Source organism: Lampris incognitus, chromosome 2 (assembly GCF_029633865.1).
Source record: "Lampris incognitus isolate fLamInc1 chromosome 2, fLamInc1.hap2, whole genome shotgun sequence".
NCBI classification, from domain to species: Eukaryota; Metazoa; Chordata; class Actinopteri; order Lampriformes; family Lampridae; genus Lampris; species Lampris incognitus.
The window spans coordinates 97,993,300-98,021,214 of NC_079212.1; the positions used below are offsets into that span (position 1 = coordinate 97,993,300).

At 45.5% G+C, this 27,915-nt stretch overlaps 2 protein-coding genes across 2 annotated transcripts in view; both read right to left on the reverse strand.

Annotated features, from left to right (window-relative positions):
- Positions 1-454: 454 nt before the first annotated feature.
- prdm2b (PR domain containing 2, with ZNF domain b) lies at positions 455-23,055 on the reverse strand. Its single transcript, XM_056300887.1, has 11 exons — positions 22,983-23,055; positions 20,339-21,780; positions 14,756-14,836; positions 12,970-13,104; positions 12,221-12,347; positions 11,631-11,734; positions 11,081-11,233; positions 10,475-10,601; positions 7,371-7,475; positions 2,651-7,200; positions 455-2,345 (listed from the first exon to the last, which is right to left on the reverse strand). The coding sequence occupies exons 1-11, from the start codon at positions 23,053-23,055 to the stop codon at positions 2,328-2,330; spliced, it is 6,915 nt and encodes a 2,304-aa protein (XP_056156862.1). The 3' UTR covers positions 455-2,327.
- Positions 23,056-27,088: 4,033 nt separating this feature from the next.
- Positions 27,089-27,915, reverse strand: part of foxj3 (forkhead box J3) — an 82,362-nt gene continuing 81,535 nt past the window's right edge. The window contains exon 12 of the mRNA XM_056274266.1: positions 27,089-27,854. Coding sequence (XP_056130241.1) covers positions 27,742-27,854 — 113 coding nt within the window. The 3' untranslated portion in view covers positions 27,089-27,741. The remainder of the gene's footprint in view (positions 27,855-27,915) is intronic.

A 27,915-nucleotide genomic window follows, 5' to 3' on the forward strand; every position in this document is an offset into this window, starting at 1 on the left:
GAGAGGAAATTAAGCATGTAGCATAAATGTTTGCATTTCATCACACTGAAAATGATATGGGACACATTCACGTCCCCCAGTTTGACAGCTCTCCTGAGGAGTTTAAGGTGGAGAAGGAAATCAATAAACGTCACCACAGCTGCCCTGACAGGAACATCCATCACATGTAAAAATGGACAGACCGTGGAGGGAACCCTGGCTGCCAGTGATGAAGAGCGTCACTGACGAACGCAGTTTATCAATTAAACATAAGCCGCGTAGAACTTAAGTTTCTGATTGTGTGTTGTAAAATAACCTGCTGGGATCTTCCCAAAAACTACCTTGCATATTTAGACAACAGTTCATATGGACCCTGTTGCAACCTCTCCGAGTCCAGAGACCCATCCTTCCCATCCTGCCCTACAGCTCACAGCACATTTACTTTCCCTGTAACATAAACTAAACGGAAGCTGGGCCCAAATTGAAAAAAGATTTTATTATATCAATTACAGCAATGTTTTACTTGAGGTCATTAGGGATATCTTTGTTCATCCTCAAATACATAATATTGATGCTAAAAGGCAAAACATAAATGAATATTTTACATGGAAATATAAATTAGCTTTAAAATCATGTTGTTCAATTTCATTTTTCCAAAACATGCTACAAGCATCTGAGCGCTGCCCCCATCTGCTGTCTCGGTTGAATAACAGATATGGTCCAGAGTGAAAAGAGGAGTGAGGACTGGCAATGGGGGAAAAAAATAAAATAAAAATGAAAGCAAACTAAAACTAAAACCTAATGCGATAAAGCACATCACCCGAAGACTTAAATACACAATTTCTAACGTGTATTACTGAAAATATCGACACCCCAATTGACAACTTTCTCCCAATCCGCCGGTAAAAGCCCCCTGAGGCAAATTTGTAACTTGTGATATCGGGCTATACAAATAAAAATGGACTTGACAATAAACATATCAATGCTGCTGCAGACAAAGGAAGCAACTTTTCAAGCCTCCCCAGCAAAAAACACTACTTTTACTCAATCATGTAATCTGATGAAACATCTGTGCTTTTTTTTTTGTTTTGTTTTTTTGGCATATTAATGTTTATGTATCAATTTCATGATGCAGTGAGTCTCTTAGCAGAGAAAACAACCTGGAGGCTTAAACGACAGAAAAGTGAAAAGATATTTCAGACTAAGAATTTCTGTCAGTATCAGAGAGGCAACCCAGTGTCGGTTATGTGCAACAGAACTGAACACATTCCATCATTCACATCTTACACCAATTCTTTTCTTTCCTTTTTTCGGCTTAATGACAGTTTACTGATCTAGCTAGAAATTTGGCAGAAGTTCATTTTTAAAGTGCTGAAAGACTGTTGGGCTTTATGGGACACATCAAATATTAATTTAGGGAAATGCCTTACCCTAAAAGTTAACAAATAACGTACATTTGTGGCAGTTTCTTCAAGATTGGTAACGGACTTAAAAAAAAAAAAAGACAACTCCCATCCTTTTACAACTGGAACTATCTGCTCTGATGTTCAGATAAGAAAAAAAAAAAGAGAAAAACAAGGAAGCAAGTAAAATCATACTTGAGATCGAGACCAAAGGAATAGCTATTAGGCCAGACATCCGCCTATGCGCATACACACATTTTAACACATACACACACAGTGTTCCTGAGGACCAGTTTTTGCAGTAAACGACCGCCATTTTCAACTTTGATTCCCAAACAAAAATTGCCAATAAGATATATTCTACAATACATTAACAGAAATTTAAATCAAACATACATATTGATCTGCGAATCAGTGTTATTAAATGAGATAGGTGCTGGACTTTACATCAGACACGGAAATTGGCATTGTCTAATACTCATACTCTATTCAGCACATGCAATGAGAGACTCGGGGAAATATCTGAAAATATAAAACAGCCAAACAAGGGAAATATGGAACAAAAACAAAAGAACGGGTTTTGTGAGTCGACACATGATCGCCGTTTGCAACACATCAGCTTTCAAACACAACGGAAGCCTTATATTAGGGTTTTGGGTCAAGTAATGACACATATTGACACTCATTGTCGTTGATAGTTCAGTTTTCTCCATTTTTTTTTTTTTTTTGCAAGGCAGGCTACAATCCAGGCTCAGTTCAGAGGATAAAGGGAAGCTGGTTCTCCATTTCCAGCCAGCAGGCCATCCGAGATAGGCGGACTTCACTTATTATGAGTGAAAAAGCCCCCTCTTCAGAATCTCAACCTCAATGCAGTCAGTGCCATCATGAGCATCTTGACAGGTGAGCCGCATATTCACAGGCACTGGTTGACAACGTGCAAATGGCTCACTTCATCAGCATCTCCTGTAAACCAAAGGACAAAAAAAAAAAATTGTTGAGCAAAGTTGTCTTATCCAATTTGTAATTGTATGTTGTCAAGTGGTGCTCAAGCTTAAAAAGAAACTAACAAAAACAAAAACCTGCTAAAAAAAATTATGAGAAAATCAGACTAGAAGTGGTTACAGGAATACTAATTCAAATTTTCATTTTCATTTCCAGTGGGGAAAAAAAAACTACAACAATAGCAATAATATAAAACACAATAAACATAACATTTCCAGGAGAAATTAAAGATGGACAAAGAGCAGTGCAGACACGAAATGTCCTACCTGAGTCTCTTTTGGCTCTTGGATGAGAGGTTCTTCCTTCACTTCCACAGAAGCAGCTGTGTTGGCTATCTGTAAGCTTCTGGTAACTGGACCTCCCACTCTTTCCCTTGTTCGCACAGAAAACCGCTCCTCCTTCTTCGGCTGCTGCGGTGGCGATCTGACCTCAGCTGCCTTCTTGGGTGCCCCTACCTTGCCCATACGCTGCATCCTCATGGCTGGCCGCGGTGCAGCGTCACTGGGAGTGTCTGAGGATGATGGAGTGGGAGGTAAAGATTGAACTTGACCCTTTTTGCCTTTTTTGCCAGGGGATGCCGGGGAAGCTGGGAATGAGGCAGGCCTCTTAGGCCGGCCCAATGGAGCAGCACTTTTTCCTTTACTTGCCTGCGAAGGTTCAGGCTCTGTAGCTGCAATGCTGCGAGCCCTGGTCTTTCCCAGGGGTTTAGGTTCAGGTTCTGGCTCTACCTGCTGGTTTTCAGTGTCTGTGGCTTTCCTCCTAAGGTTCATGTTTTTGTCTACAGTTGCCGTTGCCTCTTTTTTTACCTCGGCTACAGCTTTTTTGCCCTTTTTAACAACAGGCTTCATTGGACAGCTAATTGCCATATGTTTACTGAGGCTTGCAGGGTATTTAAACTCCCGATTGCAGTGAGGGCAGATGTGAAGGTCCTGCTGTTGTTCAACTTTAACAGAAACCCTTTTGGCAGTAGAAGCTGCTTTGTTTTTTTGGGAAATAGCCTTCTGCACAAGCTGGTTTTTCTTCTTATTAAGGGCACTCATTTTTGTTCTACCAGAGGGCTCCTGATTGAAATTGAGTCTCTTCGGTTGCCCCATTCGACGGAAAGCATTTAGCCCTGCACTGGCTGCGACAGAGGCCAAGCCTCCATTCTGAGACTTCACTATCTGCTTGAGAGGGATGGGGTTTTTCTTGGGAGTGTAGCGCCTTTTATCACTAGCATTGGCACAGGCTAATATGTGCTTGTGCAGCTCAGGCATGTTGTCAAAGCTGTTGCCACACTTAGTGCAGCGGATGGCAGTAGTGAAGGTCTGCGGTATGTTGTGGGTGGTAAAGTTGGTAGCTGAGGCCACAGAGCCAGCATGAGAGCGGCTGTGGTAGGGAAAAGGAGGTGGTTTAAAGCTGGGGTAGTGTTGATTAAGGCCAAGACGGACGTCTGGACCTTTAGGCTTCCCTCCTTCTGAGGCCATGATCTTTATTGTAGTGTACAGCTCCTCTGTGGGGTCTTCTGGTCTTTCATCTCCATGTTTACCATTCACGTCAGGTTCTTCTTTTGTTAAATTACAGATGCTATGTGAAGCAGCTTCATCCAACATTTCTGGTGCTGGCGTTGGGAGACTGCTTTCCTCTATGACCTTGGAGGGATCTGTGTAGTTTTGTGGCCTCAGCTTGCCACTCTCTACCGTGGTATGTGTGCAGGTCTGGTTTGGATGCAGATCCTTCTGGTGCTGCTGGAGATTGCAGAGAAAAGCAAACTCTTTGGAGCAGGCAGAGCATACAAAAATCTGTCCCACTCCGTGGAGAGTGGTGCGGTGAGTGAGCAAGGCTGGGCTGTCGCCAAAGAGCTGCACACAGAACTCACATTTGAAGGGCCAGTCTGCAGCATGCTCCGAAATGTGTCCGCTCAGCTCCTTGATTGAACGGAATGGCGCTTTGCAGACATTACACACAAAAGTCTTGTAGAAGGTCTCCGAGTCCTCTTCCTCTTCTTCTTCGGATTTTTCAAGAGCAGCAGACTGGGGTGCAGTGTTGACACCATCATGCGGTACGCACGTGGTATCTGACAACTCATCATCTGTATTCGGTCTTGGCTCCTCCTTTATCATGGTGAGAGGGATGGAGGCTGGCAGAGAAGATGCTGATGGGGCAGTTGGGGATTCTGAAGGAGCTGATAAAACAGCGAAGTCGGCACCCTGGGACCTTTCCTCTGTTGTTGAATCCACGTCTTCTCCCAATTTGCCATTAGACAGACCATTGCTGTTAATCTGAGAAACATTTTCCTCTGCTGTGAGGTCCGCTAGCATAGGTTCAGAGGGGCTTGGCGTTATTGAACTACTGATTGGTGAGTGAGGGGCAGACTCCAGCTGCTCGGAGTTATGGCTCTCACCTACATCATCCTGATTTCCTTCGGCTAGCGATGTGTTCTCAGCGTCTGACAGGGGATTGTATTCGATCGATCTGGGAGACATCTTGGGAGACAGAACAGGGAGAGGTCTTGACACAGAGCAGTCCGAAGGCTGAGAAAGAGGAGAGCTCGGCATATTTGGAGGAGAGGGTATGGTAGGTAGTACAGGAGGCGGCGGTGTTGGGGATGTCATGCTGGAGGTGCAAGGCGAGGAGGGGTTCATTGTAACAGGGGTCAGGGAGGGCGGAGAAGGATGTGCTGTCTCTGCTGTCATGTTAGGAGAGAGTGATTGAAGACAGGTAAGGCTTGCCAAGGGGGAGGGGCCCTCCTCCCCTGTTGAGTTAAGACCAACATACTCATTCATCAGCACCTTCTCGAGCATGCTGGTGTTAGGCTTCTTTTTCTTGGCCAGAGGGTGCGGTGCTGGGCCTCCCCTCACTTCTAGCTCTGTTGTGCTCTTGCGATGCATGCTTAAATCCAGCGCCGAGTCTCCAAGGACTTTATTTAGACTGTCACCTCTCCTACCAACAGAACTGGACAAATCCAAGGGCTGCTGATTACAAGCATTTCCCCCACTACTGGTGGCAGGCCGGCCACACGTGTCCTTTAAGGAGGGGTTCATGGTGTCCCCCTCATCTTTGCCTTGATGACTCCCAGTAGTCAACACACTGTGGCTTTCTAGATTTGGCACTTTGATGGTGTATAAGCTTTTTGTATCCGTGATACAGTTCTCCGACTTCAGAACAGGGCTGAGCTGTGGAGAAGAAGGGGGAGAGGTTGTCCGTCTCTTAAACCTGCCCGATGCACCTGGCAACAGAGTGACTGACAGTGGGGAGGGCAGTCTATGGCTATCTGCTATCCCAGCAATGGTGGACTTCTGACTGTCCTGTGTCTGAAGAAGCTGTTTAAGCTTAGGTGAAAGATAGATGGTTTTCTCTCTCTGAAACACTGCTGACTCTGTAGACTGGGGAAACACTCCTCCCACTAACAAGTTGGATGAGGAAGACGTGGAGGAAGAGGAAGAAGAGGTAGTAGGGGACCCAGCGTCCATCTCCATTTTAAGATTGGGAATGAGTGGGGGTGTAGATGTCCTCCTTTTGGATGTTGGCTGGCCTATGTTGGAAACCTGTTTCACAGCGTTGGTTCTGCCCTCCACTTTGAGTGCCTGACTGATCTGGTTTGGGCTGATTATCACTGCATCAAGACCGAGCAGGGCTGTGGACCTGGAGTCTACCTCTATCACCTCGCAGGTGCTGACTGAATTGTTGGACAAAATCTTGCCATCAATGTAATAGCTGAGGTTCTCAGAGATGTTTTTGGATATGTCAACAACATAATCATCTCTGTCCGCCTCATCTTCTGTGTCTGCACTGGGTACATAGACTGGCGGTGGGCTGGTGCTAGACGATTCATCAGGCTGTGGTGGTTGCTGCTGCTGGACTGACGCCTCCTGCAGTAGCATGCCTTTCCTACGAACACCTTTTGGCAGCAGATGGCGTTCATGTATTCTGCGCTGGTGCCGGCGCATGTTTGTGTGAGTGCCAAATGCCTTGTTACAGTACTTGCAGGGGTGAAGCTCTTTTGACTCACCATTTTCGTCTATTATCAAGGGACGGTCAGTGTCGGCAGGCCCCAACTCTTTCCTCATCACCTCAGAGTGGTGCAACGGTGCCCCAGAAAACTGGGATCCTATGGCTATATAGTGCCTAGCTGGACTGGTGCAGTCAGGGCTGGAAGCATCAGTCTGTGGCACGGGGCTCAGTAGAGTGGCGGTTCCAGCCAAGGAGCCAGGCCTTTTCTTGGGCCCACTCTCATGCCTTCTCTCATGTCGCCGTCGGCCCACCTGCGAGCCAAAGGTTTTGCCACAGTAGCAGCACTTGAAAACATGGGTTTGTTGGTTTGCAGTGGCATGAATATGAATGTGTCGCTCCAGGCCTTGTTTAGTGGAGAAGTGGCGCTCGCAGTGCTGACAGGGATGCAATTCTTCGTGCTCATGGAGGTCACCTTCAAGTTCACCATCGGGATCGGGGTCAAGGTCCAGGTCAGGGTCGGCTTCTTGCTCTTGGCCTGGGAGAGAGGCAGAATCGTTCTCAAACTGCAGATCCTTAGAGCTCTCTTCACCAGTGTCACTACAGTTTAGCAACAGGTCAGGTTGCTCAGTTTTCATTGACTCACCCTCAGATGACTGATGAGGAGTTTGTGTGGGTGGCAAACTCCTCAGTAGAACACCAGGATCCTCTGCTTCATTAACCTTATCATCCTCCTCTTCCTCTGCATTCTGCCCATCTCCATCATCAGTCATTATCACTGGCATGTCCTGCATATCTGTGTGGTCAGTGCTTCGCATGGGAGAGGCTTCCTGGGCTGCATGTGAGGGGCCTGGGGACATCGGCCTCTCATTCTCCTCTTTTGGACCTAAAGAATGTATATCAGAAGAATAAGTTGGGTTGATCAAATTTTTCAGGAATCCTAAAAACAGGTGGCATACTTGAAATGTACTGCACTTAACAATACTTTGGTATGTATAAAATGAGAGAATCTCAAGTGTCTGAAAATGTGGGATATCTGACAAAAATGCCACTAACCTTCTTCCCCATCCCACATCTCAGAGATAATAGGTTTGGCTTTACTTGTTTGCTTGAATCCACCCAAACCAGCCTGTCTGGCTCTTTCCAATTGCTTTCGCTTGGCTGGTAGGAGAAATGCATGCATCAGTTTTGATCAGGCTTGATCCAAAACAAATATCTTCACAAGGACTAACTAAGCAAATGGAAAAAAAAATCCTACAATGTGAACAATTCTTTGCTTACAGGCTGCACTAAAAAAAAGGATCGTCTAATAGATATAGTAGTATATTGATAGTCCGTTTATGTTGGGTCTTCCCAGTAATTCATTCATAGTTTTGCTACAATTCATTTAAGTTTAGCTTGATAATAGCGTAAATATTGAATTAGTTAAGAAGAACAGTTCTCTCCACATATATGAAAAAATAATATTCTTTTTGAGCTAAATAAGGAAGATGCCAATGGAAAGTAAATTCTAGCAGTCAACAGCCTTCAATGCAGCTGGTTGTAAGTTATGTCACAAGCAAATTCAGGGATACTGCTGTACTTTTCAAGGCGGTTTTCATGATAGGTTGGCTTTAAAAAAAACACCAAAAGAAACCTCATCAACAGATTTATTGTTAATCAAAGTAGACAAAGATAATTAATGAGATCAGGAAAAAAATCTGATATTTGGCTTTTTTATAAAAAGGTAAAATAAATAATTATTACTTTTTCCTATGATAATTCTGCTATAACATATGCTATTAAATAATAATCCAGATCAGTTCTCACTCATTAATATTACCTAGAAATAGTTATGAAGATGAACATGGCAAGTTTCTTACTTTGAAATTCAAAATCAAATATATGAAGTAACTTAAAAGCTTAGGCTATTCTGAACACAGCCAACTTTAAGTTTACGACCATCACTTGAAGTTCACAAATGTTAATCGTACAAATGAGTTTGGACAATTGGTAATATTAAATTTGAGAAATGTTAATAAGCACAGGACACCATTAGCAAGTCACCATTTTGAAATACATCTCATAACATCACTGTAGTGTGTTAACAAGATCTTCTAGGCTGGCCAACAATGCTCAATTCATGCCACAGAAACACATGCTGCAGGTCAGTCATCTGACCACTGTGGTCAGAGGCAATCTGCTAAATCTGAAGCAGCAGCAGCACAACCACTCAAATGTTTGTAGGATCTGACTACACCAAAATTTAAGGGTGAGGGCTGGCATATACTACCTCACCTAGTTCATTTCAATCAATCCAACAATGTGGATCCAATTTCCAATCAGGGTTGCATATCAACTAATATGATATACAGACAGGGTAGTTTGACAAGTCTGCAAAATTCTGCAAGGTCCACGATGCAGTTCATTACAGGATAGTCTAAAGGCACTGCATTGCAGTATAAAAAGATGACTGTACCACAGTCATTGGTTTTAAGATGGAGGACACAAGCCTAATTTTGATGTCTTCTACAACAGGCTTTCAAAGCAAAGTGACATTTCAGAAGAAAAGTCAAGTACAACTGATAATTGAAATATAACATTTAAAAAAATGCCAAAAATGATGCCTACAACCTAAAGCTGAGTAACCCTGAAAGGGTTAAAGGGAGTAAATAGCCTCTTGACGTAGTGTCTGATAAGATGTAAGTAAATGACATTCTAAGTGTAACTTTGAGAAATAACTGAGTTATTTTGTAACATACTTACAACCACCTTATTAATACAGAATCAAAGCAACGAATTGGGTGGCATTTGAAATAATTTCATAGCGGAATTTGTTTTCGCCCTTCAGTCCTCCACATCTATCATTCTGCAAACCGTAAATCAAACGAAGGAGTGTTTGAAATATTAGGCAACAAGTAACTCCCAGCACAACTGGGATGGTAGAATTGTTGAACACGCACATAGCTACATGGTGCAAATCTTGTCAAAAACACATCCTAAACGATCAGATAAGATAAAAGACACTGAGTACTATCAATACCAATTCAACCTCTTCTTTGATGTCCTGTATTGAATTACAGATGTGATCAAATGTTCTTGTATGAAACACTATGTACAAAGTTCATTTCAACAACTAGAAGGACTTTCTTTAACTAGCCAACCGGTTGCTGCATTACAGAAAACGTGGGCTTTTAAAAGGGCTGTAGCTTGCCTAATAATAGGTCTTTAGCACTGTCTAAAATCTGCCAAAATCTACATAAACAAGACTATGCAACATCCTTTAACAAATGTTAGTAATGTATACTTTGATACCTTTATAGTCAGCGAAACGGCAATACTTTGAAGCCGAAGGTCGCCGCTATCCTATTAGCTGGCGATTTTCTACTGTGATACGGGGGTTATTTTAAGCGTGTAAACATAATCCTTTTTTCTTTTCTTTCTTTAAATCAATTATTTAATCACAACTGTAGCCCGTCTGCCATCTGCCCCCGTGCGAGACGCCTGTCATGACCGAGCGCCCACACCTAGCCTGTTAGCTCCACTGCTAACTCGCTGATCGATTTTGACAACTAGCTAAACCGGCTATTCCGGGTCGAGCGACACAGATCGGATATTTCCGAATATAGTACACCAGTCATTATGGCAGATGAAAGTCGGGTCAAATGACTGCGCCGAGAGAGAAACGCACTTGCAGTAGAGGCAGCTCGCTAGTCGAGGTAGCCTGGCTAGTTAGCTAGGCCGTCATCGGTGGAGGTTCGCGGACGGATGGCTCCCGTGCGTTCGGGAACTCGTGAAAGGTCACATCCACAAAAGCGTCACGAGCCCGCGGTTGCCGGAAAAGCGCTCCCCCCCCAAAAAAAAAAAACTTGTTGATCCCTCTTCGAAATGTTCAGAGATGGCCGGCTGCCGCTCACGCACCGTTTAGGCAGAAATACGCGGTCGCAGCGGCGGTGACGACGAGTCTCACGTCGGGGTTCAAGAGTAGAGAAATGCCCCACACATCGCGGAGGCGACCGCGGCTAACGGAAGGTAGCTTCCTAGCCGCGTAGCTAGCTCGTGAAAACAACTTCGAGTTGGACGCGCGGGGGGGGGGGTCGCCGCGCTGTTCCGTCTCCGCACAGAGTTTATAGCCAAATCTAAACCAAGCGGGGTGTCACCTTGTGGCAATGAGCCCTCACCTCGTCTCGTCCTGGGCGAGTTTTTCTTGCTCAGGCTGCTGACTCTTTCTTCCTCCAGTGCAGCTGTTATCTCAGGGTTGTCTTCCCCACTGTACCACACTAGGAGCTCCTCTCCTGGCCCGATAGGCTGGAACAATGAGAGATGAGAACGGCCACCAATCAGAGACGTGCTTGCGTGAGAGACAAGAGAAATATTTAGGCCACTGTTCATTATCCCTCAAATCTAAAGGGGGTGATGAAACCTTAAATTGTTTACAGACTAGCCTATATGCCGCAAACTTCCGGGGGTTCAACAAGATTTTGCGGGCGAACGGAGTCTCGTACAAGAGTTGAGTGACATACAGGTATGCAAATACAGGATGATTGCACTCAAAATGTGCTGTAACTTGGGTTGATGTGCTGATGTTGATATTTGGTTCTGATATGACAGCGGTTCCTGACCACCTCCTTTCCACCCACTAGATTCATCTTGAAAGCCCCTTGTTTATGTGTTCCTATATGTGGAACCTGTGTTTCACATACAGGATATGTGGAACACAGGTTCCTGTATGTATGTACGTACGTACAGCACACATCTGCTGCAGGAGCAGGGTTTGTATAACCTACCCTTAAAACTTTGTAGTAAATGGTCCGGTTGATCTCCAAGGGGAAAAGATTCTGCTCTTCAGTGGAACGTGCCCAGTTCACGTAACGCAGCCAGTTCCCCATCATGGGGTCTGTGGCATCAACACACATCCAGCCCCTTGCTGGAAAATAAACCTACATGGCATGGCAAAAAACAACAACATTATATTAAAATAAAATAGCTGGAAAATGTAGTGTTTTAATGAGAAGAACAAAAGAAAACAATGTACTGGAACACAGCATGCATCGCATAGACCCAAGAAGGAGCTGGAGTACATTAGTTGAGGGAATTGGTTATAATTGTCATAGCTTTGAGATAACAGACTAACCTTTTCTCTACTGCAGAGGTGGGTTTTGCCCTAGTTTACTGTCCAGTTCTCACTAGTGATAAAGAAACACTGAAACTATGTGACACTCTAGCCGCTGAGCATTATTGGAAGTGCTATTATTGACAAAGGTGATAGTTTAGCACTAGCATGCAAAGAAAGTGAGTACTACAGCCAGAGGGGCCTAAAGAACAATCTTTGCTCACCTCCCACATGTAAAGATTACTGGTCACCTGGGACCTCTTTTTCTTTTCTCCTACAAATGGGCCAAATCTTTTTCCTTTAGGGATGATCTGTGTGGCCCAGACACCTGAGAAAACGAAGCAACATAAAGATAACAAACATAAACCGGAATACCTACTTCTTCCATTTGTATGCATTTGTAATGTAAATTCAAAAGTGGTCATTGTAAATTAGCCATTTCTTGGTTATCAGTTGGCATGGGAATTATCTGCTCAAAACCTTTTGATTTTGTTTGTTTAGAAGAACCTGCCTAATTTTTGGAGCATGCAAGAAAGACCCAACACTGCATCCATTCTTGTTTTGAGAGATTATCACGAAGACCCTTAGTTGCACTATCAGATGAACCTCAAAACTGTCAAATAGCTGCAGCTAGCTGCCCGGGTCATCGCTGTAGTGCACCCTGGCAAGTCCCCATCTCGTGGTTTACGAGCAGTAATTGGAGCAGTCAAGCAAATTATTCGAACGTTCTTAATCTGAATGGCGTGCACCGTAATAACTTTTCGGGAAAAGATAAAAAGGGATAAAATGAGGGACATTTCAATCACACACTCACCGATGCGGCTTTGATTCACAGCAGATGGTCTCAAACTCATACAGTCCGGCAAACCTCTCCACACGTGGGGTGGAATTTCATTCAGTGTTTCTACTGTCTCGCCATTAATAGCCATGACCTTCCACACCTGAAAAATGGCAGACACGCTTCCTTGTTAAAGGGTCACACACACACACACACAAACTGTACAACCCAATGCCAAACATTCTTACGGCCGTCACATGAAACATCACTTCACAATTTGGATTGCACCATTTACAGTGTTGCAATGTCATTTAGCAGAAATGGTGACGTTGTAAATGAGAATTCCGTGGTAGGTGGAATGCCAAACATCCTTAGTGCGGTCGCATGAAACAGCACATCAGAATTTGGATTGCGCCACTTCCAAAATGCCGAGATGGTACCCGTTTAGGTAGTTTTCAGCAGTGGTCACTAAATCCCATTGAGTCTTTTTCACATGGGCAGCAACAACACAGCAGGATGAGGGGAGGGGGTGGGGGGCTAACCAGCTGAAACAGACGAGCACAGGGAAGGATGCCATCAGGGTCAGTATCAATAAGAGGTCCTTCATCTTCAGAGAGGGCGCAAACACAACTGTAAAACCAGCTGCTCCGGCCTCCCATCTAAAAACCTGCTCCCCATGTGCACTGCAGCACCGGGTGACCTGACATGAAGCCCCTGAAGCAAAAGCCCGTCATAGTTGCACGATGAGCCGAGGCCAAGTGAAAATGGATGTCTTCCCAATTTACGTGATCAGCCTGTCTCTCCTCAGCTGTCTGCTTGTTGTTCCAGCCGGCGAGCAGCTGCTTGCAGAAAGAGCCACGGTGTGGTGGTGGTGGTGTGGTGGTGGTGTTGTTGGCTGTGGCCCGGCGTGTGTATCCGCACTGAGCCAAACAAATCCACCATGCTCCACAGATTACGCGACGATATGTTGACTTCACAGGTCCAAAAGGTTAAGGCACTTTAAGGCCGCTAACGCGAGAGGTCCGAGCGGCGGCGACGTGTCTGTTGGAGACGAGCCACCTTTGCCTCCACGGGTCTGAAAGGTGACGCAAGAAACGAGGACTCGCCTCCCGTTTCAGGTCCGGATTAAAACACGTCAATTTTTTTCTTTTTTTTTGGCTTTCCGGGCCAATTAAGTGGGTGCCTTTCATCTCCCCCCAACGCCGCTGGAATCTCATCAGACATTTTTAAATACCCCCCTCCTCCCCCCCGCATCCACAAGTTTTAGCCACAAACCGCACGGCGACTCGTTTAGGTGCGGGATAAATACGGACACGGCCGGCGCGTTGCCTCGCCGGACGAAGGGGCGAGAGCCGCCGGCGGGGCTGAGGCGCTCCGCGTCTGGAGGATGCGCTGTATTGTTTGCCCGCTCCGCTCCCGCGGCCGCTCTCTTTCTTCTTCTGCGGAGTGTGAGGCGGCTCCGCACACTATCCCTCCGTTATGCCCCGTAAGTAGGGCGGCCCGGGGAAGGCTGTCACGTACACACACACTTACCTGCTTTATTTCACCGGCAACTTGGGGTTTTTTTTCCTTTCTTTTTTTTTTGGTTGCAACTGCGGTTGAATCTGGTGAAAATGGCGGATGGAGGTTTCAGCCGAGAGCCTCTCCGGCAACCCGGCTCGTGTGTAAGCTGGTTGGGAGAGGCAGCCGGCTCGCGCGACCGTCGGTGGGGGGCAACGTTCAAGTCGGCCGCAGAGATGTTTGCAGACAAGGGGGTCTCAAGAAGCCCGTGTGTCTTTGCAAGTCAGTGTCCAAAGTCCCCTCAACAGTGCAGCCCTCCCGCACAGACACCATGCAAATCCAGCACCTCGCAGGGACTCATTTGTGAGGGTAATGGGCCTATGGGGCTTTACCGTGTGTGCAGCCCAGCCCGTAGGAAGTGGTCGCAACAGCTGCCAAACGGTATTGGTGAAGCATCATTTCTCGGAGCAACGGAGCCAAAGTCGGGGTTCTCGTCGCCCGCTTTGCCGGGGCCAGACGTGGCCAGTTTGTTATTTGATCAGTTTATCCTTCGTCTTTCCAGCCTCAAGTGCTTGTATCCTCAAGCAGCTGTCAAGAAAAGTTGCACTGATGCGGTTTTGAAATAATTTGTGGACCACGAAAAGTGTGACATTAAAGTAAACGAGAGGTTTTATCCCCCCCCTCAAAAAAAGCGTCACGTGTCCATCTTTGAAATTCAACAGTGAAAATAAAATGCACCCCGAGGACGCAACTGTTCTGTTGGCACAGGGCTTTAAAATGACTCACAGCTACAACAGTACCTCTTACTGGGACTTACGTGAACACCGGCCATCATTGTGCAAGATTATCACCTTTCTCCTCAAATGTAGGCGTCACCATGGTGACCGTTGGCTGCTCTCACCTGGATACACCAGGAGACGGATCAGCTTCAACACGACTGCTGGAGATGCACAAGTGTTAAATGTAGGTTTCTCTTTTTTGACCCCGTTTTGCGTCAGTAAGCACCAGCTGCCTTCTGGATAGTAACTTACATTTGCACACAAACAAGTCGACATTATTTTACTATTGTACCATCTGCCCTGATTCTCGAGACAGCAGCATGGAGGTGGAAGGAGGTAGTCTCAGCACACAGGAGGAGGAAATGACCCCTTTCTGCACAACATTCATGGAGAGATGTTTCGTCACTCATCTACGTGACCTCTTCAGTCTCAACTGACTGCAGGTACCCCCACGGTCCAGGGATGGGCAGCAGGACCCAGAGAGGGTTGGTGTGGGTGCAGGTCTTTGTTTCAGCCAAGCAGTTACACAGCTGAGTACAAATCAAGGTCCTCAGCAAAGACTATTGGTTTGACTAATAGACTCAGGTGTGTAACTGCTTGGTTGGAACAAAGACCTGCACCCACACCTACCCTTTCTGGATCCTGTTGCCCATCCCTGCCACCACCCTTATGAACAATACAGAGGCAGCACGACTGAAACCAGCAATCTCTTTCATATGCAGATTGCCGTGAGCACTAACTAGAGTTTCAATGGCCACGTGTACTCATCACAGAGGATTTGGGAATGATTGCAATCACAGCATTGCAAGATGGCGACAGATGAAGTCTTAGGACTTCCCCCCTCAGTTCAGGGGTGGTCGTGGGTGGGGGTACCTGCAGTCAGTTGAGACTAAAGAGGTCACTTAGATGAGGGATGAAACGTTTCTCTCAATAGACGTTGTGTCTGGATGAACTGATTCACCTTTCTGTGATTTTCTTAGCTGGGTTATTGAGCATGCTTAAAGACATCTCTGCAACAGTTAGGCGTCTGTGGCCACTAGAGGAGGCTGTGCTACCACAAACTAGAGATTCAAGCCCTGGCAGCCGAATACTAGCCATTCAAAGTGTAACGGTGGCAATAACTTGGAGTGTGTGCTGGGATGGAGACTAAACAATAAACGGGAGTCCATGGGCAGGAAGCTAGTGACTGGCTGTGGCACAGGAAGATCACACAAACCGACGTCACCCCTGTTATTAATATCTCACTGCCTCAACAAGGACACATCTGACTAAGACATATCGGCTGAGCTATACCGTTTTGTGATGTCATGTCATGTTATCTGGCCTATATAACGGGTTGGAGGATGCCTTCTTGGGGAAAGGGGGCACACGCATCACTTAATTCACTGTGCCTGCCCTGCACGTGTTCACGTTTCACCGGAACATCATGTGGTCTCCATATTTTCTGATAGCTATTAGAGATAAGCCTGCTGCTTCACGCAACCTGTAAAGGCACGATCCGGGCTTTAGCAGCCTGATCTCAGGACGGGTTCCCAGCTCCGGTCAGTCCAGGGCCATTCAGAAACACCTTTTAAAGATGAGCAGCCTCACCCGTTGTCTTGCGCGCGAGCTCACCCGCTTCGTTCATTTCTCTGAAGTCGGTGCGACCAGATGTGGCGCGCCTTCTCCCCTGCATTACAAGCCGCAGTGTCTTCCTGGCGAGCCGTGGCAACTGATCCCCCCCCCCCCAAGTTGGTCCCCAGCCCCACCAAGCTGACAGCTGTCAGGAGACACCCCTGCTTTACATGGCAGCAAGGTCTCCCCGCCTACCAGATGAGGATGTCCATCAAGTCCAGGAGTTCCCCCTTTGAGCTGCACAGCTGCGCGTTGCACGAGAGCAATGGAACCATTTGGATTTGACTTGAACGAGCTAAAGAGGTCCCTTTATGCCGACCCGCGAACCGATCAGCCTAAAGAGGGAGAGGGCTGCGTGGCTAGCAGGGGGGGGGCAATCTTCTCCAGAGAGGGCCGATGTGGGGGGCAGGTCTTGGTTCCAACCAAGCAGTTACACACCTGTGTCTCCTAATCAAGTTCCGCAGCAAAGACTCTGCTGGTGGGTTAGTGGGATCAGGTGTGCAACTGCGTGGTTGGAACAAAGACCTGCACCTACACCGGCCCTTCCTGGAGAAGACTGCCCACATGATTTCTTGCCTATTTTCTACCCTGACCACATGGGACAAAAAGTGCCCCTACAAAGTTTTTTTTATTTTTTAAATTTCCCTCCCTTTTCTCCCCAATTTCTCCGGCCAAGTACCCCCACTCTTCTGCGCCGTCCCGGTCGCTGCTCCACCCCCTCTGCTGATCCGGGGAGGGCTGCAAATGACACATGTGGTAGCCGCTTCTTGTCATCTGATAGTGAGGAGTTTCGCCTGGGGGGACGTAGCGCGTGGGAAGATCACGCTATTCCCCCTCCCGAACAGGCGCCCCGACCCACCAGGGGGGGCGCTAGTGCAGCGCCCAGGATACGGACCCACATCCGGCTTCCCACCCGCAGAACACGGCCAATTGCTTCTGTAGGGACGCCCGACCAAGCCGGAGGTAACACGCGGATTCGAACCAGCGATCCCCGTGTTGGTAGGCAACGGAATAGACCGCCACGCTACCGGGACGCCCTCAAGGGGCTTTTTAAAGAAGCCCCAGGAATGGCAGCCACAGCAGACATAGGCAGGGGGCTTTGCAGAGTATGCATGGTGAAACAAGTGCTTTATATATCACTTGGCAAACATGACAGCAACGTTGTGTTGTCCAGAATCAACTGACACGTGTCATTTAGGGAAATCTGTTTGTTAAATGAACATCTCCCAAGAGATTTTTGAAGGTTTTCTGTCTTTTATATTTTCAGACCCTTTTGATCCTGCTACCAATGAAAATACAGCCTGCCACCAAAATGATGCTGCACCCCTAAACCCCCCACACTGACAGAACAACTTCAACCCTTCAGGTCCTGACAGTGACAGATAATGCACACACTGCCTGTTCGACTTTGCCCAACTTGAGGACAATAATGCAAAACACCTCTCACTTATTAATGATAATAATATATATTTTTTCAATTTTATTCAACCTTTATTTTTAATCAGGGCGGTCTCATTGAGACAAGGAGTCTCTTTTTCAGGGTAGTCCTGGCCAAGACGGCAGCAGCACACACACATTTAGGCTGCACAAAATACAAGGAACACGAAACAAACACAAATAAACAAGTCAGTGCAGTTAAAACAACATCAACGCTAATGATAATAATGAAATAAGAGGGAAAAATGGCAAGTTATTGCTCAAGGATAACAACCCTCGGCAGCATTTATTGCCCCGAACCCCCTCTATTTGTCAGCATTATGCATCGTGTTGATTTTGTTACAACTGCAGTCTGCTACGGTTGTTTAAATCATGCATTGCCAAATTTTTCATGAAAGCTCTGATTAAGAGGTTATTACAAGTATAACAGGAAAAAAATTACAGTAACAAACAGTTTTTTTCAACACAACTATGAAAAGCCATTTAGTCACATTCCCCAATACTGCCTGAAAGTATCTAATGTACGGTGTGCAGAATGAGCCTGCAGCACACAGCTACTAACGCAGCATGCCAACGCATGACGGATATGGGAGTTTTCTTTCACATGTTGCATGACAGGACAGGTAAAGTGATACTTGGCCTTTTAACAGAGCAACAGGAGGCGCGAGGGTGCCTTTACATGTACTGTGCTACATGTGTTTATGAAGCCCATAGGATAACACTGACTGAAGAGGCTTCCGCGCTTAAAGACCCACAATTGTTGGACAAAATCATTCTGCGTCTGTTTTCTGTTGTGTTTAAGCTTATTTTCAGCAGCGTTATAATAACCAAGAAAAGTCACAGCCTATTTAGTTAAAAAAAGAAAAGAAAAAAAAGTAAAAAGTATGGCCAAACAAAGCTGCCATGATCAGTCTGTCAAAATACCAAAAACAACACATACAGGATACGAATCACGAGTCATTCGAAAGGACAGAATTTCAGCACAGCACATTCTACACAGCATCTGCCCCCCCTGCCCCCCCCCCCGTCCTCTCCTTTGTGAACGTTGGTCGGTTGACATTTGCTAGGAGATAGATAGGAGAAGGAAGCAAATTTTTCAACCGACGAAAACTGTAATGGGTGCGTTTGCAAGCTGGCAGCTTTATCTCCGTCCCATACATAACGTTGAGATATGGCTATGGCAATGAGGTGTGTCGTCAGCTCCAAATCTATTGGCAACATGCCATTCCAACACATCGACATTGTTCCGTGCATACAGAAGCATAGGTTGTCACTGTCTGGAGTCGTAAACGAGGGGCAACGTCACAGGTCAAGATGTGCTGAAAGCTTAAGACGTGACGTTCACACACTGAAGATCTAAACGTTGATTTACATTCATCTTTCTCCGTCGGTTCGGGTGTTCGGGGAATGATTCCCTTGTTTGGCCGCAAAAAAAAAAGAAAAACTTTGGAGAAGCTGGAGTGCTTAAATTTTATTTCCAGATTGTTTTCGCTGCAAAGAAGTTTAGTGCAGTCAAACAGCTAGTGTTTCAATAGTCCCAACACAACTGCGCGGTAATTCCATCTCCAAATGAATTCCCCCCCCCCCCCTTCATTTTACTGTAACAGAAGAAACACTCTTAGGGACAGATTAAATTACAGATGGGCATGGCCATGTTGTTCATCGCTGATCTCCCCCATGCTCAAACAAATAATAATGATAATAATAATAATAATAATAAAACAGTTCCAACTATTTGGTAACTGAGTCATAGTATATAGATTTCACACTACTAGTTGAGCATTTGATTTGAATGTCTTACTCACTTGTAATCAGCGCATCTTCCTGGACACTGCCCGTATAACGGATCCAATAATGATCAGAGACATCAGTGTGGAGAACGCTGAACCCAGCACCAGCCCTCGGCTCACACCAGCTACAGTGTCAGAAAATCCATTGGTGCCATCAGAAATCAGAAAGGTCACTTGCATGCACTAGCATAATATCTCATTTGGGGTTAAACATCAGCATCCCCCTTTTCTCCCCAACTGTATCCGGCCAATTACCCCACTCCTCCGAGCCATCCCGGTTGCTGCTCCACCCCCTCTGCCGATCCGGGGAGGGCTGCAGACTACCACGTGCCTCCTCCGATACATGTGGAGAGGCTAGCCGCTTTTTTTCACCTGACAGTGAGGAGTTTCACCAGGGGGGGCGTAGCGCGTGGGAGGATCACGCTATTCCTAGTTCCCCCTCCTGCATGAACAGGCACCCCGACCAACCAGAGGAGGGGCTAGTGCAGCGACCAGGACACATACCCACATCCGGCTTCCCACCCGCAGACACGGCCAGTTGTGTCCGTAGGGATGCCCGACCAAGCCGGAGGTAACACGGGGGTTTGATCTGGCGATACCCGTGTTGGTAGGCAACGGAATAGACCGCCATGCCACCTGGACGCCCAGCATTTAAAAAAAAGAAAAAAAAAGGTGTGTAATTATCTCAAATTGAGCTCCTGAGCTGTGCTGATGTTTCTTAAAAGCACTTAATGTAACCAATGACCTACCCATCACTCACATAAACCTGTTTTAACTCGTTATTGATTTTCACTTGTAGTTGATGAATGCAAAGACAAAAGAAAAACTGCACCTGTAATACCTTTAACTCACAGAGCCTTTATGAAAAACTTAGCCATGCTTGATTTGAGCAACCACGGGTGGGTCGGTGAGGGGTGGGGGATCTTAACGTGTGGATTCTTACCAACATATTCATCTTTACCTTCGGAGACAGCAGCTTCTGAGGAAACAGAGACGTCATCTGAGTCGGGGTGGTTAATTTTAAAGATGTGTACCATGATAGGTTCAGCCGGGGCTTCAGTTAAGATCTCTGGCAAAACAGTAGCAACTGTTAGTGTGACTGGTATATCCCCCTCCGGGAACGCAGCCCTCTCTGAAGCCATAGTGTCAGATGGGACTGTCGTGGTGTTGTCTTCAGGAGCAAACAGAGCAAGATCACTAAGGTCAATGCCATCGGGCTCTGCTTCCTCAGAAATGTCACTCTCCTCCAAGTTTTTCTCCCCTTGAACAGCTCCTTCGTCTTTCTCTGAGGTTTCAAGTGGAATAATTTGGACAGGTTCTTGTGGTATGGTTTCTCCCTGTGCAGTGGTTTCCGTGGAAATACCCACAAAAGGTTGCTCAGGGGTAGGTTGGTCTGGAATAGTTTCTTGAGTAGCATCACGGTGGTTTAAGGCACTTTCTTCAGGGATTGTAAGAATAATTTCCTCTGGCGGGAGCTCTTCCTTGACAGCTTCTTCTACTGCCTCTCCCTTTGCATCATCCTGAACTAGTTCTTCAGCAATTTCACCTTGGGGAGCATCTTCAAAGACAGTATCTTCAATGGCAATTTTCTCCTCTGCAGGTTCCTGAGGGACAGGTTCTCCTGCTAAGTCAGGAATTGGCCCCTCTGTGATGGCAGCGTTGTGTTGTACATGGGCCGGATCTTCAGTTGTAACTGTGTAAGATACAACAACCAGGGGTTCCTTTAGGATTGCCTCCTCTTCAACAGGTTCTCCTACCAAGTCTGGAATTGGCTCTTCTGTGGTGGCAGCATTGTGTTGTTCATGGGCTGAATCCTCAGTCATAAATGCATAAGATACAACAACCAGGGGTTCCTTTAGGATTACCTCCTCTTCAACAGGTTCAACGGGTTCTCCTACTAAGTCGGGAATTGGCCCCTCTGTGATGGCAACATTGTGTTGTTCATGGGCTGGACCCTCAGTTGTACCTGTGTAAAATACAACAACCAGGGGTTCCTTTAGGATTACCTCCTCTTCAACGGGTTCAACGGGTTCTCCTACTACGTCGGGAATTGGCCCCTCTGTGATGGCAGCGTTGTGTTGTTCATGGGCTGGATCCTCAGTCGTAACTGTGTAAGATACAACAGCCAGGGGTTCCTTTAGGATTGCCTCCCCTTCAACAGGTTCAATGGGTTCTCCTACTAAGGCGGGAATTGGTCCCTCTGTGAAGGCAGCATTGTGTTGTTTATGGGCTGGATCCTCAGTTGTAACTGTGTTAGATACAACTGGGGGTTCCTTCAGGATTGCCTCCTCTTCAACAGCTGGAGTCATTTCTTTAGGAGGTGGCTCTTCTGGAGCAAGTTCCTGTACTTTATCTAGATTGTGTTCCCTATCCAATGGGACAGAGTCATGTGAAACTGGTTCTGCGACCACGTCTTGTAGTAGTTCCTCAGCTATGACAGGAAGGGGTCCCTCCACTGCAGCAGGAACTGGCTCTCCTGGTATGACAAAGACAAACACTGTGGGCACAGGTTCCTAAAAGTAAACAGACCTCCATATTAATAGGTAGTAATGAATCCCCGAGTTAAACTGAATTCGTCTATGCCTAGTATTTGCATTATAAAGACTGGGCCAATGTATTCCTCAAATTTCTCATTTTGAGGTGGAGGGCAGAGATCATTCACTCAGCTTTGGACATTTCAGTAGAGTCTATAGGTGGTGAGAAAGGGCACAAGGTTAAACACAACTATGTGAGCTATGCTGAGTAAGCTTTCTGTAAAGGACCTCTGTAATGTATCTGCAATAGTTTGGTTGCAGGATGTTGACGGAAATCATGGGAGTATCTAGTGGTATGACGCATAGAAAAGATTTGGGTGACTCGTGTTTGCTTAAAAGTCTTTTGGGGCTCCACGTTATTGGCCCAGGTTTCAGAGAACAGCCAATGAATTCCCCTTGAGTTCTTCCAGGATTTATGCGTTCATCAGCCAATTCTACTTAAGCAATCATTCACGTTTCAGACAGGAGGTTTTCCTTGATTTATAAATGGACAAAGCGTGGGGTTATCAATTTTCAGTTTTTGCTTTCACATTTTCCCTAAATATCCCTAAAGGGATATTTCTGTCTCACTGAACAACTCACCAGATACTGATTACATAATATCACTACAAATACTGCAGACTATTTGGGTTTACCATATCAGTTAAAATGACTTCATTTGTATAGCTACATCAATCCATTCTTAAAAGAATGTTTTCACAGAAATAACCTAAAAATAACTTGTTTCATAAATCTCTTGAGGTATCAGTTACAGTGGCAAAAGATTAAAAATGAGAATTCAAAGAAGTAAAAAGCCTATTATAATCAGGGGATTTTAAAATGTTTGGTTTCAAGAGTCACGTTTGAAAGGAGTATTAAAAAAATTTTCCTTGTCAAGAGGCAAAGGACAGAACTCAGTTATTTGTAGCCTAAGGCACACTAATTTGCGGTGCACGTTAAAAACCCTTTAATTTGAGAACTGTGTTGACAAATGACTGTGTTTTGGCAATCAGGGTGTGTAAGTATCAATTGTATATCAACCTTTCTCGGATTCAGCTTTTGGTCATGTGTAAAGGTTTGGCTTATAACAAACACCATAAGCAGTACAGCCCATGTCACTGAAGCCAGATGCAGAACAGAAGTGAAGAGGACATGCATGGCTTACTTATCGGTGTTGATGAATACAGCTGCATGGTCACAGCCAGGGCCACCAGAGACAGCAAAGGAGCTGTGAACATGATGTGCCTCCTGCCAGCGTCCTCTCTTAGCAGCTTAGAAGCAATGCCCCAGACCCCTAAGCAGCGAATCTACCGATGCCACCAACTCAGTGAATGTCCAAAAGGGCTGCAGGACAACAGATCCTCACACTCCAGGCCCGTCCCTGTGAGGAAAACCTCGTCCAGCTAGCCGTAAGCCTTCTGCAACCTAAAAAAAAAAGCCAGGTTGCTGTAATGAACAGGAAGTCGTGTCAGTATGGAGGTTGATGGTTGATGTCCTGCGCTGTCACTGAGTTAACACGCCAAGCAGATGAAGCAGGGTAAGAGTCTTGGGGGAGGTAAAGTGGGGAAAAGCAGCCTACTGTGTACCCCGATGATCCGAGGATTGCCACTAGAACATTGCACAGCACCCCTCCCTCGTCTTGGATTACATGTCCAAGACCTCGTGTCATCCATGTAGAAACCAACACTTGAAACATGTTGTCCAACATGTGGGAAGTGACCTTTAAAGCACTGGATGGAGAGACAAGGTAAGTGCAATGATAAGAGGTAAACGAAAAAACCCTTTAACTCATATGTGCTCATTATGTTGCAAAATGAGACCATACAACTGATTTTAGCCATTTATAGTCAAAAGGATATTTAAAAAAATTGCAGTCGATTCATCAATAGTGCAGTTCAACATTGTTAATTTTGATAGTTTCATAATTTCATCGAGCACAGGCACGCTTTGAGATTCTTGCAGTTCATTAAGGTCAAACAAAAATTGACAGGAAAAAAAATGGTTTGTGTAATAGCTACATCTGCTGTTGAAGTGGGAGAGGCAGAAATGTGTTCCTGCCACACACAGTAACAACAACCACAATAACCGAACTCCAAAAAAGAAGAAAAAAAAACGCCACAAACAACACACTATTCCACAGTGAAGTTAACATATTTTATTTCTTTAAGTGCCATTCATGCATATTGGGGGATGGGGGTGGGTCGGGCGGTGGTATCGACAATTCTAATAACACTTGAGTTTTTTTTTTTTTGTGGTTTTTTTTTTTACAGCACTAAACCAATACAAAGAGTAGCTGTGTCACCTCATTTGGACAGCAAAAGTAATAAACCGTGCAATAACCAAAAGGACGAAAAGGAGAAAAAGAAAAACAAATACAAGAAATGACAAAGACAAAATCAAAAACAGAAGAACAAAATATATATTATCAACATTGAAACACTGAATGTAGAACCATAGTACAGGTAAAAGGTAGTGTCACACAAAAAGCCAACGCATTTTCATCACATATATACAATATAGATATATACATACTGTGTCACCCTCTGATTGGACAATAACAAAATACTCTATTCTTTTTCCTCCTCTCTTTCATGAGTAAGACCCACCCCCTGCCTTGATGCCCCACCCCCAAGAGGAAAAAAAGGGATGATTGAAAAGACATATATTTACAAGAAGCACAACAACACACCAGCACTGAATAAAATAGGCCTCAATCAGCAGTACTTGTTGGCAGTTCTCTCCCGTATTGTAACAAGGCTTACTTTTTACCCTCCCCCCTCCCCCACAAGGTAATCTCTCTGGCAGGTACACGTCCAACGGAATTCAAAAACTGAATTGTCTGTTGAAATTGAAAAGAAATTTGCTCACACGAAGCACACACAGGCACGCGCGCACCCACACACACAGGTAAAAACAACAAAAAAAAAATTGTGATTGTGATCCAGTCATCGTCTTCATTTTATCCCTTTTAGCCACAATTGTCAGCTCGGTTCTCCCAAGGGTTAACGGGCTCGGGTGTGTTCTCACTAGTAGCCTACGGTGCCGTTTGCAATCTTCACCTGGAAGCATCGAAACGCAGCAACACCTCGACATCTACCAGAGGCTGCCCAAAATGTCCCCCCGATTTCAGGTCCACAGTTTGCAGTTCTCGACTAACACGCAGATGCTTTTAGTGACAAGACTCAAAATGTGACCGCTCTGCTCACCTAAGGGAGTGAAACTCATCTCAGATGAGAAATTTTCAACAAATGGAATCATTCAACGGAGTATTTCGGCTGAGCTTCGAGCGTCGAATGAATCAATCCAACTCTGGCAGTTGAGCAAAAGCTTCTCTCCCATAATGGACATCCACAGGTGAGGCGATCTGCCACACACTACCGCCATTTGAAATACATAGACTACACAGTAAAAAGTTAAAACTCAACACTTGAAAAAATACTGCAGAAGCAGCAGAAACGGACTAAGCTGTGAATGGCAAGGTAAAAGAAAAAAAAAAAAGCATTCCAATTTGAAAATGAACACCAGCATCCTCCATGGGACGAGAGAACTGGACTTTGTCTGCACAGCACCAGCTCTTATTATGTGTTCAGCAGAACATCTGGAGTACGAGATCGGACCATTTCGAGCCCTGCATCACTTTTGACGTGCGACCCGAAATTCAGCACTGCAATATCCCCTGCATGACTACATGAGACCCAAAAGTGCCTTTTCGTTAAAGAACCGAAATATCATGAGATACCATCAAACAATTCCATGATTGTCATTCAAATAAGAAGTGAAAACTAAACTTACTTCTGGAGTCCCTATCCAGTAAAGTGTTTTCTTTTTAATTAAAAGTTCAATAAAAGTGAAAGTGTGCAAAGGGCTGTTAACACAGTGCCACAAGAGTCCAGCACTAGTCTGCTGCTCATAAAGGGACACGGAGGGCAGGTTTCCAGCACCACCAGTCTCTCACTTCAATGCATAAGAAACCCTTCTCACAAATAAAACAAAACAAAAAAAAACCTTAACATGTCTCATATCCTGGTCTTTCCATCATTTTGTGCATCTGTTTTTGTGCTCATAGATAGCATAGAGATGGTTGCAGCAATCAATCATAGCCCTAAAATTACAAGAGAACCAACACACACACACGCACACACACAGACACACACACACACACACACAGACACACACACTGTATGTATTGTATAAAGACATCTGTCATTGTGTTATGATTGTATCAGCAAAATCTTTACAGATCCATCACAACGAAACATTGGGTAGTTTTATTTAGAACTGATGAAAGAAAACACCACGGCGACAGCACACGAAGATGAATGTCACCTACAGCAGGCTGAGAAACTCATCAATATTCACGACCTTGCTGATAACTAGTGCATCTGCATCAACGCTCAATAAGACGGACAGGTTCCGGATTTCATCTCTTTTATTAGTGAGCAGCACCGCTCCCCGCTCTCATACATAAGAGGTTTTCAGGCCAAGGTACGTTTGAGAGAAACCGCCAATGGCTTCATATTAGCATTTCATTTTTTTTTTTTTTTACACAATGCCTGGTCTAGCCGGCAAACCGTGAAACCATAACCCTCAAAATTACGGACAAGTCATCAGAGAGTTACATAATTTAATGGTGTCATTACTACAGCTATACGGAGTGACTCGCACGTAAACTCTTGACGGCATTGGTTTCACAGGACTCTGTTGCCAATTTCTTCCAGAGCAAAACTGATGCGATGACCTAAACGACCGAAAGGCGAGGCCTTGTTAAAAATCCAGCGCCTTCTCTCTCATGACAGGTGGCTTGAAAACGCCTCATGGCAGAGTCAAAGTAATGTCCGCTTTCCAACAGGTTTTGATTGTTGTAGCAAATATCAATAACCTACATGTATGCACAAAGTGTAAAGCCTCATTGTACTTTGGGTCTAACAATGATGAGAAAAAAGACAAAAACAGAAGAATGTCTGAACTCTCTGCCATCACCATGCGGTCACACGCATCACGTCGCTCATATTCGAGTGCTTGAGATAAAAGGAAGTAGCTGTGCTCCCACGTGCAGTCAGCTGTAGCAAGCCTGACACCAACGGATTGGCCATGGGGTAACGTATCCCACCGAGGATACAATGTTGCCGTCTCTTTTAAACATCAAGCCTGCTTAAACATTTAACACCCTGTTCATCACCTCAGTTACTGTAAACCTTACTTCGCCACCAATCCCACCCCACCCCACCCAACCCTGCCCGTGGGGCCTGAACTCCACCCAAAAAGGGACCAACAAGCACCATCACATTACTCGGCCCACGCAGGAGAGGCACCCTGCATTCACAAAAAACAAAACAAAAAAAAAAACAAAAAAACAAAAAACAAAAAAAAAGAAAGAAAAAAAGAAATAAAATAAAAACAAAATTGAAAAAAAATAAAATAAAAACAACAACAGAGAAACTCATTCAAGAGGCAGCTGAGGCCAACGTCAGCACGAGAAAGGTTACAAGCCGAACAAGTCGCTCAAATCACACAACGGTTACGGAGCAGGGAAGGGGTGGAGAGGGGCAACTTTGGAAGGCTGCTGGCTGGGGGATGGGGAGGGGACTGGCTGAGGAGTCGAGGAGCACGTGTCTTAGACATGAACGTGTGCTACTTGTCTCTTGACAAGTAAATAAGCAATTACTTAAACATGTCCAACTAAATATGATTGTCTTCAAAGAAATTTTTTTTTTTAAAACGTTTTGCTTTTGTAAAAATGTCAGGACTCTGAAGTCTGTCTCTCCGTCGCTCCTAAATGTGTCAAGAGTGTTTTTTCTGCATCCCACCCCTGCTGGCCTCCTTCTCCCAAGGCCGTCCAGCTGAGCCTGGCACCCTCCGGCTTCCACCTCCTCCGTCCCTCCCCTCCTCCTTCTCCCTCCTCTCTGTGGAAGGGAGGTCCAGCGCTAGACAATGGAGTCCCAGTCAAAGTCATCCTGGATGTCATCAGCTGGCATGCGGTGCATCTGGAAGTTTCTGGTGGGGATCATGTGCTGCTGGTTCATCTGCGCATGGTGTCCTGGAGGTAGAAAAGCAGGGAGGGAGAACCACAATACGGCTGTGTCATTTTAGGAGAAATG